This window comes from Lactuca serriola, chromosome 2 (genome assembly GCF_051521515.1).
Source record: "Lactuca serriola cultivar US96UC23 chromosome 2, Lser_US96UC23_V15, whole genome shotgun sequence".
In the NCBI taxonomy this organism is placed as follows: Eukaryota; Viridiplantae; Streptophyta; class Magnoliopsida; order Asterales; family Asteraceae; genus Lactuca; species Lactuca serriola.
In genome coordinates this window covers 168,941,645-168,955,858 of record NC_136409.1, presented here as the reverse complement: position 1 = coordinate 168,955,858, position 14,214 = coordinate 168,941,645, and the positions used below count along the sequence as shown (strand labels likewise).

Below are 14,214 nucleotides of genomic sequence, written 5' to 3'. Positions count from 1 at the left end.
TTTCTGATGCCGCCTTGAGCAACCAGGTGGGTGGCTAGTGTGTTGTATTCATTTTGAAGTATATGAGTGTGTATTTTATCTAATCGGAAAGTCGAGAATAGCCATCGCCACCAAGAGCCACCACCGGCCACCACTAGGGTGAATGTGTGTATGTTAGAGTATTTAATGTGTGTGTTTATTTGTGGATTAAAATCTTGTAACTGTAATTAGCAAAAGAGTAATGAAAAGAACCATAACCACTACCGTGAGCCGCCATCGACCACCACTACCCGAGGTGGTAGTGGGTGGTGCCCCACTAGCAAACCCTAATCGCCCTATTGGGCTTAAAGATTAATTTTGGTCCTATTGGGCCATGTTTGGGTGGAAACCCTAATGAGGGTTTAGAAAACCCTAATTGTCAGTATTTGGGCCTTGGACTTATTAGGACCCATCTTTGGGCCATTGGGATTAGATTGTGTATTAAGCCCAAATTATTCCATATCATTTAGGTAGTAGAGTAAATGACTTAATGGATTAAGTCATTAATGGGTTAAGTGAGAAACACTTAACCCTAATTGTCATTTTATGTGAAACCCTAATTTAACGTGGACTTTGAGTTGGGCCTTCCTATTAGGCCTTGGTGATTGGGATAATAACGGACCATTTATGAGCAAGCAAATAGACTAGAATAATTAATGGGTTTTACGATAAGGCCCATGTGAGAGACTTGGGCCCAATTTGGAAAACTGGGCTATATTTGGGCCTTTGTAATTATGTGATATTAGGCATTAAGGAAAGACCATGTAGAGGTCTGGGCCTAATTTGGAAAATTGGGTCATATGTTGGGCTTTGGCCTATTACCTGACTTTTGGGTCCTTGGAGTGTGAGTTGGACCTTGGGCTTGGAACCCAATTATTAATTGGATATTGTTTGATGTTGGCAGTTCGGGAATCTGTCAATCAGCAGCTGGAGTTTCATCCGCGGGACTTCACCAGTGCCAGGTGAGTTATCCTCACTATATCATCAGGGTCTAAGGCACCAAGGCTGGCCCTTTATGGCTTGTATTCGGATTATTGCATGTTATGCTTACTGATTTACATCCTGGTAGTTAGGATGGTGATGTGATATGCTTTAGTGACCCGGTTGGGTCGGTATCCTGGTATATAGGATGATGCTATGTTAGTGATATATTAGGTCGATATCCTGGTTTTGGAGTGTTGCTATGCTATGTGATCTGTTAGATCCGTATGAATATCTGTACATATGTTAGTGACCTGGTTAGGTTGGTATCCTGGTTATAAGATGTTGCTATGCTATTTGATCTGTTAGATCGATTGACTGTTATATATGCTAGTGTATGATATGTATGTGCACATGATTGTTTGATTGGGGGTTTGGGTTGAGGCGGTCCTGCTTTGTGCTGAAGGCCAACATACCCAGGGCGATCTGGATAGACTACAAACCCAGGAGGGTATGATAGTTAGAATGAAGGCCCGACGAGCGGTCCGGATAGACTGAAGGCCCTACGAGGCGGTCCAGACGTGCCGAAGGCTCGGAGAGCGGTCCAGATAGACTGAAGGCCTGCAAGGCGGTCCAGTCAGGCTGAAGGATCATTATGCATGATGTTTTGTATTTCTTATATGAATGGTTATAATTGTATGGCTTGCGTATTTTGGGGAAACTCACTAAGCTTCGGGCTTACAGTTGTTGATTTTGTTTTAGGTACTTTTGATGATCGCTGGAAGCCGAAGGCGTGATCGTGAACCTCCTCATATTTTCATGATTGATTCCAGGGATACTCTGATGCTTAAACTATTTTGAAAACAAATTGTAATAACTTAATGGTTTCTAAATGTTTTCAAAAAGTTTTAAATTGGCTTGAATTTTATGGGTGTTACAATAGGGTAAAAAAGAGGCTAACCATCAAAGGAGAGCTTGTTTTTGTTTCAGTTGGAGTGCTACAAGGATTACACATGAACATGTCAACATGGGTAGAATCTCTCGAGCGAAAGTAGATTACGAGAGAAATAGGTTAAAAGCACTCCGAGTAGCGGCAATACCAAGGCAGAAGGGGAGAGAGCTAAGGCCAGTCATAGGAAATTCCAAAGAGAGTAACTTAATGACCTTGGATACAAGAGTAAGAGACGAGGCAGTAAGAATGATATCATTTACACAAAGAAGCAAATAAATGATGTCCTTGCCACAATGGAAGGTAAAGAGAAAACTGTCAGATTTGCTGCTATGAAACCCAATGAAGGAGAGAAAGATGGCAAAACATTGATACCAGGCATTATGAGCCTACTTGAGTCCATAAATAGCTTTGTGAAGACGACAAACATGATCAGGGAACTAAGAGTTAACATAACCAGGATGTTGATGCATATACATAGTTTCAACAAGATCACCATGAAGAAAAGCATTTTTACATCAAGTTTGTGAATTTGCCAGTCTCTAGAGACAGATATGCTAAGAACAGTGCGAATGGTGGTAGGTTTGACGATAGGGTTGAACGTGTCATCAAAATCAAGACCAAGTTGTTGAGAGAAACCTTGAGCAACAAGCAGACCTTTTGTAGCTTTCCATGCGACCATTACTTTTAAGCTTATGATGATACAATGAATGACAACCCATGATATTAACATGTATGGGTTCTGGGACAGGATCTCATGTATGGTTAGTGTGAAGAACAAATATTTCAGAATCCATAGTTTCACGCCAGTGAGGATCACACATAGCCTGAGAAGTGGAACATGGATTAGGAGAGATATCAGAAGAAATAAAGAGACTAAAAATTTGTCGAGGTTTGAAGTTGCCAATATAAGATGTGGTAACCATCGGATGAAGGGGAGGGGTGGAGAAGGAGAAGAGTTTGAAGAACTCGATGGAGAGGAGTCACTACTTGACTCGGGGTTAAATGAGTTGGGAGACACCACATGAACAACATAAGTAGGAGGGGTGGTGGTAGGAGACAAAAAAGAAGAAGGTAAGGGAGGAGGATAATATTCTAAAATAAAAGAGTGATAGTCTTATAGTGAGGGAGACACATGAAAGTTAGGAAAAAGGAAAATAATTATCGCCAAAAGTGACATGAAGATAGATAATCACCTCTGAGTGATTAGGTAAAGACACCGATAACCACGATGGTCAAAAGATAGGCCAAGGTAAACACATGTTGAGGAGCGATGCTGGAGTTCGTGAGGAGTAGTGGATGAGAGATTTGGTTAGCAAAGACAGCTGAAAACTCGAAGATGGTCATAAGAGGGAGAGGAACTAAAAAGGATTTCAAACGGAGTTTTAAGATGTAGGGTAGTCGTGGGAAGAAGATTAAATGTGTGGGCAGCGGATAGAAGAGCCTTAACCCAAATATGAGGAGAGAGAGAAAGGCTTGGAAAAGAGATGTCCGCATGATGCTGTTAATGGTTCTGATAGTGTGTTCTTCTTTACCATTTTGCTGAGATGTATAATGACATGAGAAGAGAATTTTAATTCGATTCTCATTTAAAAAAAATCCAAGAGAGGTTTCTTGCTCAATTCACGACCATTATCACACTGAAAAAGTTGGATATCAGCTTTAAATTGATTTACCATCTAAGTGCGAAAGGTTTTAAAAATAGAAAAACATTAGATTTGGAATGTAAGGGAAAAATCAATAAAAAATGAGAAAAATCATTTAAGAAAAGAATGGAGTAATTAAAACCACTCAGACTTGGAACAAGAGATATTTATATATTAGAATGAATTAATTCAAACGGACGACTACTCTTGGTTTGAGATGGAGAAAAATGTAAATGACAATGTTTTCCTAGTTGAGAAGAATGACAAAAAAGACATGTTTTTACTATGACAAGAAATAAAACTACGAGACTTAAGAAATTGAAAATAATGTTGCTCGGATGCCCAAGTCTTCTATGCCAGGTGTCATGAGAAACAACTAGAAGAGCAGAGGAGGAAGCACATAGGGTAGTAGAGGGAAGAATGGGATATATATCAGAGTCGTTGTCGCATCGTTGAAGGGGAGCACCCATGCTAAGATCCTTCACAGTGAAATCAAAATGATCAAACTCAACAGAAACATATTTATCAATGGTAAATCTACGAACATATATAAGGTTCTTGACCATTTTATCTGAAATGAGAACATTTTTAGGAAAGAGATGATCATTAGAAAAGGGGAAAAATTGACCTATAGAGTTAACAGAAAGTATTGCACCATTTCCAACCATTATGAATTTAGAGCTGCATGGAGTTAGAAAGTGCATTGTACCTTGGTTAAATGACATGTGAGAGCTTGCTCCAAAATCCATGTAGTAGTTGTTGTCGTTCGACGGTTGCATAGACAGTTTTTGAAAGACTGAGGAAAGATCCGTGAATTGTTGATGAGAGGAATGTTCACCGAAGGAATGGTTTGAAGGCTATAGTAGAGAAGCTGCGGACCAATGAGACTGCTGACAGGAATGTTCACCGAAGGAATAGGTATAATTTATGATACATAGAACAACAATTCATGATTTAAGTATACTAGAAAACATAGTTTTATAAGAAAAACGAGTTTTTATTCAAAACAAAATAAGAGTTTACAAATGTTAAATACATGTTTGGAATACTAATTCAAGAACATACTATCAATCATTTATTTCAGAATGATTGAGTTTTCATGACTAATATACATGTAATGTTTATATGCTTTATATGAGACATTCAATTCAGGTTGTTTAATTCATTTAGATAACCAAGGTAAAGTCCTAATACTATAACCAGAGTCCCCGGTTAGGGGAACGAAACAAGTTGTTTGTAGATCTATGTCGGGATTGACAACCCCGCACTTAGGCTGCTAGCTACAGTCAGGCATACACGCCAATGAGTGGCAATTGTTATCAACAGTTTTAAACACCCATAAAGCGTTTGTTTTCAGGCGATCATGTCTTAGTATGATTATAATAACTCATTAAAAAGATATTAACAATACGTTAGTGTATAATCAACTAAACATAGTACACCTTCAAAGTACCAGTTTACAACATAATACAAACTACATAGTACAATACAGTTTTCAATAACAGATGGTGGAACCAGACATACTCTCATTTACAAGTTTTACATAAAGGAATACAAATACAAAACATGGATTTACAAATAGAACGGTTTTATGGGAATAAAACTACTTTTCATGTAAAACAGAAAATATAGGATTTTCTGGAATAGTTTACATATGTACTAAACAGAGACATTCTTTCAAAACATAAACATTTATGCACTCATGCAACTTTATGTTGATACTCTCTTTTCAAATTACTTGTATTCTCAGGGAAATAATAAACAGGTACTCCCCGAGCCTTATGAGAAGATGGAGCAGCTACTTTGAGTCATATCTTCTTCTTTTGTATAATTATTTTGGTTTCAATATACAATGATGAAACACATGTAAATATTTATACCTATTAAATACAATGGTTGTTTGTATGCTGCTTACTATTATGCATGTGGTGATACTACAAATGAAGTCCTCCACCCCCGGACGTTTCCGCCGTCTGGTTTGGGGGTGTGACAGATTGGTATAGAGCATTGTTTATAGTGAACTCAGTATATCAATCCATAAAGGATATACAAACTATAAATACATTGGGGCTAAGATCTCTGACTACAAGTATATTTTTTTAAAATTTAAGCATTTTTACAAGAAGTATACTAACACTCATACATACAAGTAGAGTATCACAGTCATAAGAATTTAAAAGTATTTGGATGTTAAATATTATAGTCAAACCTGAAAACTTATCAAATCATATCTGGGATTAATATAGTATGATCAACTATATTGATTTGAGATATGACCAACATGTGTTTAGGAGTGATTGTAGTGTTGCAACATGTCTAAAACTTACCAACCATATATATATATATATATATATATATATATATATATATATATATATATATATATATATATATATATTCAGAAGAACTATAGAATCAAACATATTGAAATATTATGGGAGTATTTTGGAATACTATAAAACCATACGTTTGATATTTTATATATTTCTCCCCTTTACATCTCGTACAGATAACATGGCCGGACATCACATACCAGGGGACCCTTATTTTCCAAATCAAGGTAATGATTCGGAAGAGGAACCAATGGAAGATAGCGATAGTGGGCCAAGTGGCACTGACTTAGAACCACAAGTCTATAATCCAGGACAACACATTGTGAGACAAGATGATACAGTACCAATTCCAGAATGGGGCCACCATATAAACCACTGGAGCCAACAAGAAGGTATGCGCCCACCATATGGAATGGAAAGAGGCTTATGTAATGTCTCTGACGGAGGAGCAACCGATAGAGCTCTTCCGGTTATGGTACGTCGGATAAACCGTTAAACCGATCAAGCAAGGATTTCGATCAATCGAATCCTTGAAGTAAATGCTACTGCACAGGCCAACTCTGCAGATATCCCGTGTCTTGATGAAATGCAGGACAACACACAACAACACACTGAAACCCTTCAAAGACAAGTAAATGTTGCTCAATTAGAGATAAGGGAATTGAGAGAGTATCAAGCTGCGCAAGAAAGGCGCTGGAAGACACAGAATGAAGCAGGACCTAGCAACCGCTATTACAAACGTCGCAAGTAGTGTTTACACTACTTCTACTTTCTACTTTATGTTTTTATGTATCGAATGTATATATTACTTTTTCTTTCACGATATGTACAAACCAAGTATCAATAAAATAACAAGCACTTTACTTCAACAAGATTTATTACAATTTTCGTAAACATCCTATTTCAAAGTTTTGGTTTACAGATATATTCTAGTGTTATTTTTCATGTTTCTCAATATGACCACGGAAATTTTATTTTCAGTAGGTCGGTTTAATGTCGACACTTTCTCAGTATTATGGTAAATTATAGACCAGCTATAAGGTCAAGTTCTCCAGACCCTATGTATCTAATATACCAACACAATCGACATGTATTTTTATACTTTTTGAAAAATAATCGCTCGATTTCATATTATCCTATTGCAAGTTGTACTTGCAGTAGGCATTTATTTCCAATTCTTTACAAAATTCTTGTTGAATTAAGTGTTTAACTTCAGAGATATTAAATTCATATTCATTCTTGATATCTCACTATCTTTTTATCTATTGACTTTTATAGAAAAGGATGCCTCCTCATAGAAATCCAAGACGTAACAATGTCAATGAAGCACCGATGCCACCTCCACCACCACCTCCTCAATTCGACCCTACTATGTTCCAAGCGGCAGTCACTGCAGCTGTAGCTGCTGCCATGGCTCATATCAATACTACTGGTGCTAGTGGGTCAGGAGCTGGTGCATATCCTTCTAACAATGGCGAGAGTCATGAGCACTCGCGAGAGTGTACTTTTAAAGACTTCTAGAATGCCAAGCCCAAGACCTTTAATGGGACTAAAGGAGTGATGGCACTAAGACAGTGGATAGAGAAGACAGAAGCAATTTTTGAAATTTGCTCCTGTCTAGAGAGCAACAAAGTCAAATTCGCTGCTTGTACCTTTTTTGATAGAGCTTTAACGTGGTGGAATGGCCACATTAAGTCACTCACTCTAATAGTGGCTAACTCTATCAGCTGGGAGAACTTAAAAACCATGATGATGCGGGAATACTCTCCACGAGGGGAAATTCAAAAACTTGAGCAAGAACTCTAGGGTCTCACCATATGCCATCAGTACTCAACAGAGCTTAAATATGTCAAAGAAGTTGTAGAAAACAATAGTGTGATCCTGGACCCTGTTTACAGGTTTGACTTTTGAGCCATTAAACCCTTTGACTTTGTATAGAATTTTTTTGGTTTTTATTTTGTTTTGTAGTGAAAAGACGGCTTATGGAATGATGGAAGACATGACATAAAGTCAAAGAATGTGGGAGGAAGAAAGTCAAACCTGGATAAATTACGAGAGGGCTGCTTGGTTTTGTTTGTCAAAAATGAAGAAATAACTTTAAAGGTTGGGGATGGCTTAGAATGGAGCTAGATGAGTCTATTCCACTAAAAGATGGAACTGGAGAAATCATACTTATATCTCCCAGGTTTTTTGAGTGGTTAAACCAATAAAATGGTGAATGAACTTTATCAGTGAATTTTGTTTGTTGTTGCAGATCATTAATATAAAGCCATCAATGCATTATCTATAATAGCAATTTACAATCAATGTCATGGCTTTATAGCATAGTTCCTACTTTTATATAAAGAAATATAAGTACATTGCTATTATGAGAAAAAGTAGTGTAAGGATGTTACAATTATCTGTAAAGAAATGTAACTATACCGTTACTATAGGTAAAGAAATGCAAAACAATCTGACTCGTCCAACGCACGGGATACTTTACTAGTTAAAATACTATGTGTGTGTGTGTGTTTATGTGTCAAAATATTTTTTTACCTCTATACCAACGATACACCCCCCCCCCCCCCCAATAGACATCCGAAATTAAAAATATAGCATTATAAATTGACTTTTTATAAAAGGGTCAATCGAGTGTCTTATTAACAGCACCCACTTAGATAACATGGAGTTCCTCATAATTGGTACAAGTGACTACAAGATCTACCACATATGGGGTCTTGGATAACATGGAGTTCCTCACAATTGGTACAAGTGACTACAATATCTACGATATATGGGGTCTATACTCTATACCGACCGACAATTGGTACAAGTGACTACAAGATCTACGACATATGGGGTCTATACTCTATACCGACCGACGACCGACAAAATTATTGACCTATGGCAACCAATTTTTGACCTTAAACGAGGACATTTGTCTTTTCACTTGAGGTCATTTCTTGTAGTGTTGATAAACTTGCAAATACACAAATGCGGTTTATTTTCTATTGCCGAAATAAATGATAAACCGGTAATCTATAAAATATAAGAAATCAACAAGTAGGTTTACAGTTTGGAAATGTATGATACAACCATATGTTTGTATAGCGTGCAAAGCACTTATTGGTTGATATATTTTACACCAAATAAAAGTGGGAAGGTATAAAAAGAGTCATCAATCAAGCTTGGAGAGGACTAGGCTCCACAGAAGCGTATAAAAGGAGGTCAGGGTCATTCTCGAGTATATCCATTTCTTCTTGGCCCAACGTTACCCATGCTTCAACCCCATCACCTTTTCTTGTATCCATCAATATTATGATATTGGCATAAAGAGGAATATTGTCGTTAAAATTCCCATAGCATGACCACACTGGCCTTCCCCATCCAAAATCTGCTTCATATAACCCAGAATTGCACATGCTACTGGACGAATAGTAATCTGCATCATAGCTTGACATTTGACCCCCTAACCGTTTCATCCCATCAACAATATAATCACTCCCTTGTTCGCCTTTAAACTTCTCAAGATAACTACTGTCAACTTTCGCTATACCAGCTTTAACATGTCCAATCATGGTCTCCAAGCTTAAGCTGTCTTTTAATTCACAATTAGCTACACCTGTCCAGCAAATGTTCCCAATCGCATTTTCTGGTATGGGTGGCGTAAATCTTCCTCGTATATTCAGGGCAAATTGCAAAATGGATGGTCTTTCTCCGTTTAATTTCCTTGCGGCAGCTGTCGCGCACTTCCAAATCAATGACGTGACTGCTACAACACGAGTGGAGGAGACAGTTTCAGCTGCTTTGGCCTTTAGTGCTTGTAATGCCGAGGAATCAAACCGAAATCTCTTGGTGGAACATTTTCCACTCTTCAGCATCAAAGGCCTTACTGCTAAGAATGATAGAGGGCAAGATGCATTTGAAGCTGCTTTTGTGTTGGGAAGGAATAGAGACGAAGAAACAAAGTTAGGGTAAACCAACTTCTGGGAATCATCACCCTTTGCTGCAGACGCCCAAGCATTTAAAAACGTGGAGTATGTGCGACCATCAATAAGCTTATGCGAATTGTACATGGAAATAGCAACACCACCACAACTAAAGAAGTTCACTTGGATCATAACCAGATATTGTCCTCGTGTTGGCTCCGTAGAATTTAGGGGACTGGGAAGTAGCCCCTGGAGTAAAGTGTATTCTGGTTTGGCCACAAAACTTGAGAGATCACCATCAACTCTTGTCTCGACATAATGCACACCTTCGTCAGTACATACGATATTGTTATCGTCCATATACTTTCCTGCAAATGGGTAAAATCGAGTGAGTGTTTCCGACAATGAATCCCTCAGCAGTTTGGATCTTTCAGCCACCAAGTTGTCGATGTTGATGTTGGTGTTTCCATTAACGTTGTTTGGATAAAAGAAAATAAATGGAACGTAGGAGGGAATATTGATTTGATCCAATGCAGAAAGCTTGTATAATCGGAGTTCTTCGGGAGTTGGCTTATCAGGCTTCACATGTTGTATAGACATAACACGGATTCCATTTTTGCTATTTTCTTGGACACTTTTATCACCAGCATGCGCCTGAGAAAACTTGAATCTGCATTGTAAAACATGAAAACAATCATCATATATTCAAAAGAATAAACCCTATTTGCAACCAGAAAGAGAAGAGTGTACGTACTCTTGAGGTATTGCACTTTGTGGTTGAGCCGAAAAGAACCGGGGCTCATAGGAATATTGCTTATTAGTAACGAGATATGCAGCAAGTGATCGTTCTAACACAAGAAGAGGATGCTTGGATGCCTTTGAGGAGGCCAACAAACAACCGAATAGCCTCATCATTTTCACCTGAAAGCCTTTTAACTAGACTGTAATACAGGCCAATATCTATGAATATGTAGATGGGAAGATACTCTATATATAGGCGAAGGTATGCATGAATCCGAATATCTCGTTACACGGTTGATGACGTAATATGCTAGCTTCCACCTACTTCATATACATTATGTTTAACTGGCTTTACAAGAAACCAATTCTTCTATCGAATTAATCATTAAATAATGAGTTGCTTGCTTATTAAACGCCTAAAAGCATCTCATAAAATGTATTATAAACCCCTCTTCTAATTTTGTCATATTTTTAAACAAATATCAATTTTTTTTTAAATCAAATGACAAAAACATTTAATTAAAATAATATATTACAATACGGAAATTCTAACAATTAATATATATATATATATATATATATATATATATATATATATATATATATATATGTGTGTGTGTGTGTGTGTGTGTGTGTTTGTATATGTTTGTGTGTTGCTATATGTGGTTCACATGATAATAGTAGCCAAGATAGTAGCCGAAAGTAATGACTCGAAAGCTTTATTGAAAGAGAAGTTCGAGGTGAATGACTTGGGTAGAACAACAAAGATATGTGGGATAACGATTTAACACTTCTCAACAAAAATTATCATAACTCTCTAAATGTATATTTTTGTTGATAAATGTATAACTTGGTCTGTTTTGCTATCCCTCCAGATCCCTATATCACATATCTTTGTTGTTCTACCCAAGTCATTAATTAATCTTGAACTTCTCTTTCAATAAAGCTTTCAAGTCATTAATTTCAGCTAGTATCTTGGCTATAATTATCATGTGAACCACATATAGCAACACACACACACACACATATATATATATATATATATATATATATATATATATATATATATATATATATACATATATATATATATATATATATATATATATATATATATATATATATATATGAGCAATCATATAGTTTCTTTTCAAATATCAAACCGGATTCAAACATTGCCATAAGAAATCATAAATAAATCAAAAAAAAAAAAATACCACGATTTTAGGGATTCTTTTAAACAATAAAGAGATTTTTTTAGTAACATACATGATCTTTCTTGAAATCAAGGAACCCTTTTGAATGAGAAATATAAATATTTACTTTTATATTACTATTAAAGAATGTTATTTTTACATTCAGTTGCACAAGCTCTAAGTTAAATCAACTTACCATGGCCAGTAGATTCCAAATCATTTTGTGCTTCACTACAGGACAGAAAAATTCATGATAGTTGATTCATTTATTTTTGTAAGTACCCAATTTTTAGTTGCCTTTCTTTAAACCTTGTCGATTCAACTCTGTGAAGCTTTTTCTTTTTAAAGACTCATTTACATCCTAATGGTTTTCCCCTTTTCGTAATGGTATTTTATTCCATGTTTCATTCTTTTGTAAAGATTTTAATTCTTTAGTTATTTCCACTAACTATTCTAATGATTCTTTACTCGCAATAGTCTATTTATGTGAGTTTGGCTTATTTGAACCAAAATCTCTCCAACTGCCGATATATATATATATATATATATATATATATATATATATATATATATATATATATATATATATATATATATATATATATATATATATATATATATATATATATATGAACTAAAACAGTGTCGTAAGTATTGACATGTCTAGCATACTTAGTAGGCTTCTAAGTGTTCCTCATTTGCTTCCTTTATGTCATAGACTCTAATTAATTTTCTTCATTCTCTACATCATCGTAAATGGACTCTTTCTTATCGTGTTTTTCTTGAGTTTCATATTTCCTAGGATGTTCATTATTATTAAGTTGTTATTGATCATCTATCACAACTTTATCTATAATTTGTATTTCAAACTCCATCATCTAGATAATACCACGATTGTAGCAATAACTCCAACTGTATATTTTTATATGCATATATACCAATAATAATGTTTAGAGTTTTTTTAAACGCCACAATTAATAACCTTAATCCAATTGTATATCCTGGAAATTATTCGATTAAGTGTTTAAGCCCATAACAATAATTGGTATGTACTTGACCTAAGAGTAGCATGGTCCATTTGGGTTGCATATCACCTGGACAATTTGATAGGATAGACTTTTGAGAAAATGTTATTTTTGATTTATTAATATATTATAAGTTCTAATATATTAATATGAAATCATATGATTTAATTAGTATTGATCAAGAATTAATTTGGAATTAATTTTGTGATAAAAAAAGACTAACTAAATCAATGGGGACTAATTGTGTAAGTTATATATATATATATATATATATATATATATATATATATATATATATATATATATATATATATATATATATATATATATATGTTTGGGCTTATGGTCCATGTTGGATTAAGTTTATGTATGGATACATAAAGAGTTGGGCCACATGAACCATGGATCATAAACCCATGGGTATGGATTCGGGTTTACCCATGACCCTTAGAATCCTACAATATATATGTTGCTCCATAGCTAAAATCGTGACCTATGTTCTTGGAGTTCATATGAGGCGTTTTTAACGCAAAGAATTCTCTCTCAAAAGTCACCCTTTGTCCAAGGTGTGTTGTGATTCCATTTGAGGCATTCACATTATTGGTGCTAAGTTCTTAAAGGCCAAAACTACAAGCTACAACAAAGAGGTAATTCTACAACTCATTTCTATGTCATTTATGTCATTTGTATGATAGTTGTAGGCTTTATGCTTTCGAAACAATATTGCATGTATAATTAGAGAAAACATAGTTCCAAAGAATTTAAGGTTGTATGTGCACCATAGGATGTTGTAGTACACAAAACCTATCCGTGGTATCAGAGCCTATGATTTTTTTCCACTATACTTGATGTTTTATTGGTTTTCAAAGTAAAAAAATCGAATTTTCTGCATTCTGGACAGCGAACTCGCCGAGTCCACTAGGGGACTCATCGAGTCCACTCATTAAAGGTCCAACTCGACGAGTCCAGTTCATGTAATCGCCGAGTTGGTGCTCCAGTGGGCATTTTTTCGAGGTTTTTGGCGTGTTTTGGATAAGAATCATTACCACAAAATGATTTAGTTCGTAAAATCTAATTATGTTGATATGGTAATGATGATTCTCATCCAAATAAAAGATAATTGTCAAAGTTTCATGATTTGTATTAGTTTATATGATTAGGCTAATTTCTTGAAACTTGTTTGATATGAATTATCTTAACATTTAAGTTTAATTATATCATAGGCAAATTGTTTGGGTTTGTTAGTAACAATTTTTGATCTAAATGTTTTTGATGAAATCCATAACTTGTCCTCAAGTTATGGAAAGTGAAAAGTCTCATTTTAAAATGTCATCATAAAATGGTTTTAAGTCTTCCATAACTTGTCCTCATGTTATGGAACTTGAAGAATCTTTTACATAAATTTGTTTATGAACTCCATAACTTATCCTCAAGTTATGGAATGTCAAAAGTCTTTTCATAAATCCTATATTAA

General features: G+C 35.4%; 1 protein-coding gene across 1 annotated transcript; it reads right to left on the bottom strand.

Annotated features, from left to right (window-relative positions):
* Nucleotides 1-8,842: 8,842 nt before the first annotated feature.
* On the bottom strand, nucleotides 8,843-10,720 carry LOC145090580 (limonoid 7-O-acetyltransferse-like). Its single transcript, XM_079028726.1, has 2 exons — nucleotides 10,533-10,720; nucleotides 8,843-10,448 (listed from the first exon to the last, which is right to left on the bottom strand). The coding sequence occupies exons 1-2, from the start codon at nucleotides 10,691-10,693 to the stop codon at nucleotides 9,032-9,034; spliced, it is 1,578 nt and encodes a 525-aa protein (XP_078884852.1). The 5' UTR covers nucleotides 10,694-10,720; the 3' UTR covers nucleotides 8,843-9,031.
* Between the last annotated feature and the right edge of the window lie 3,494 nt (nucleotides 10,721-14,214).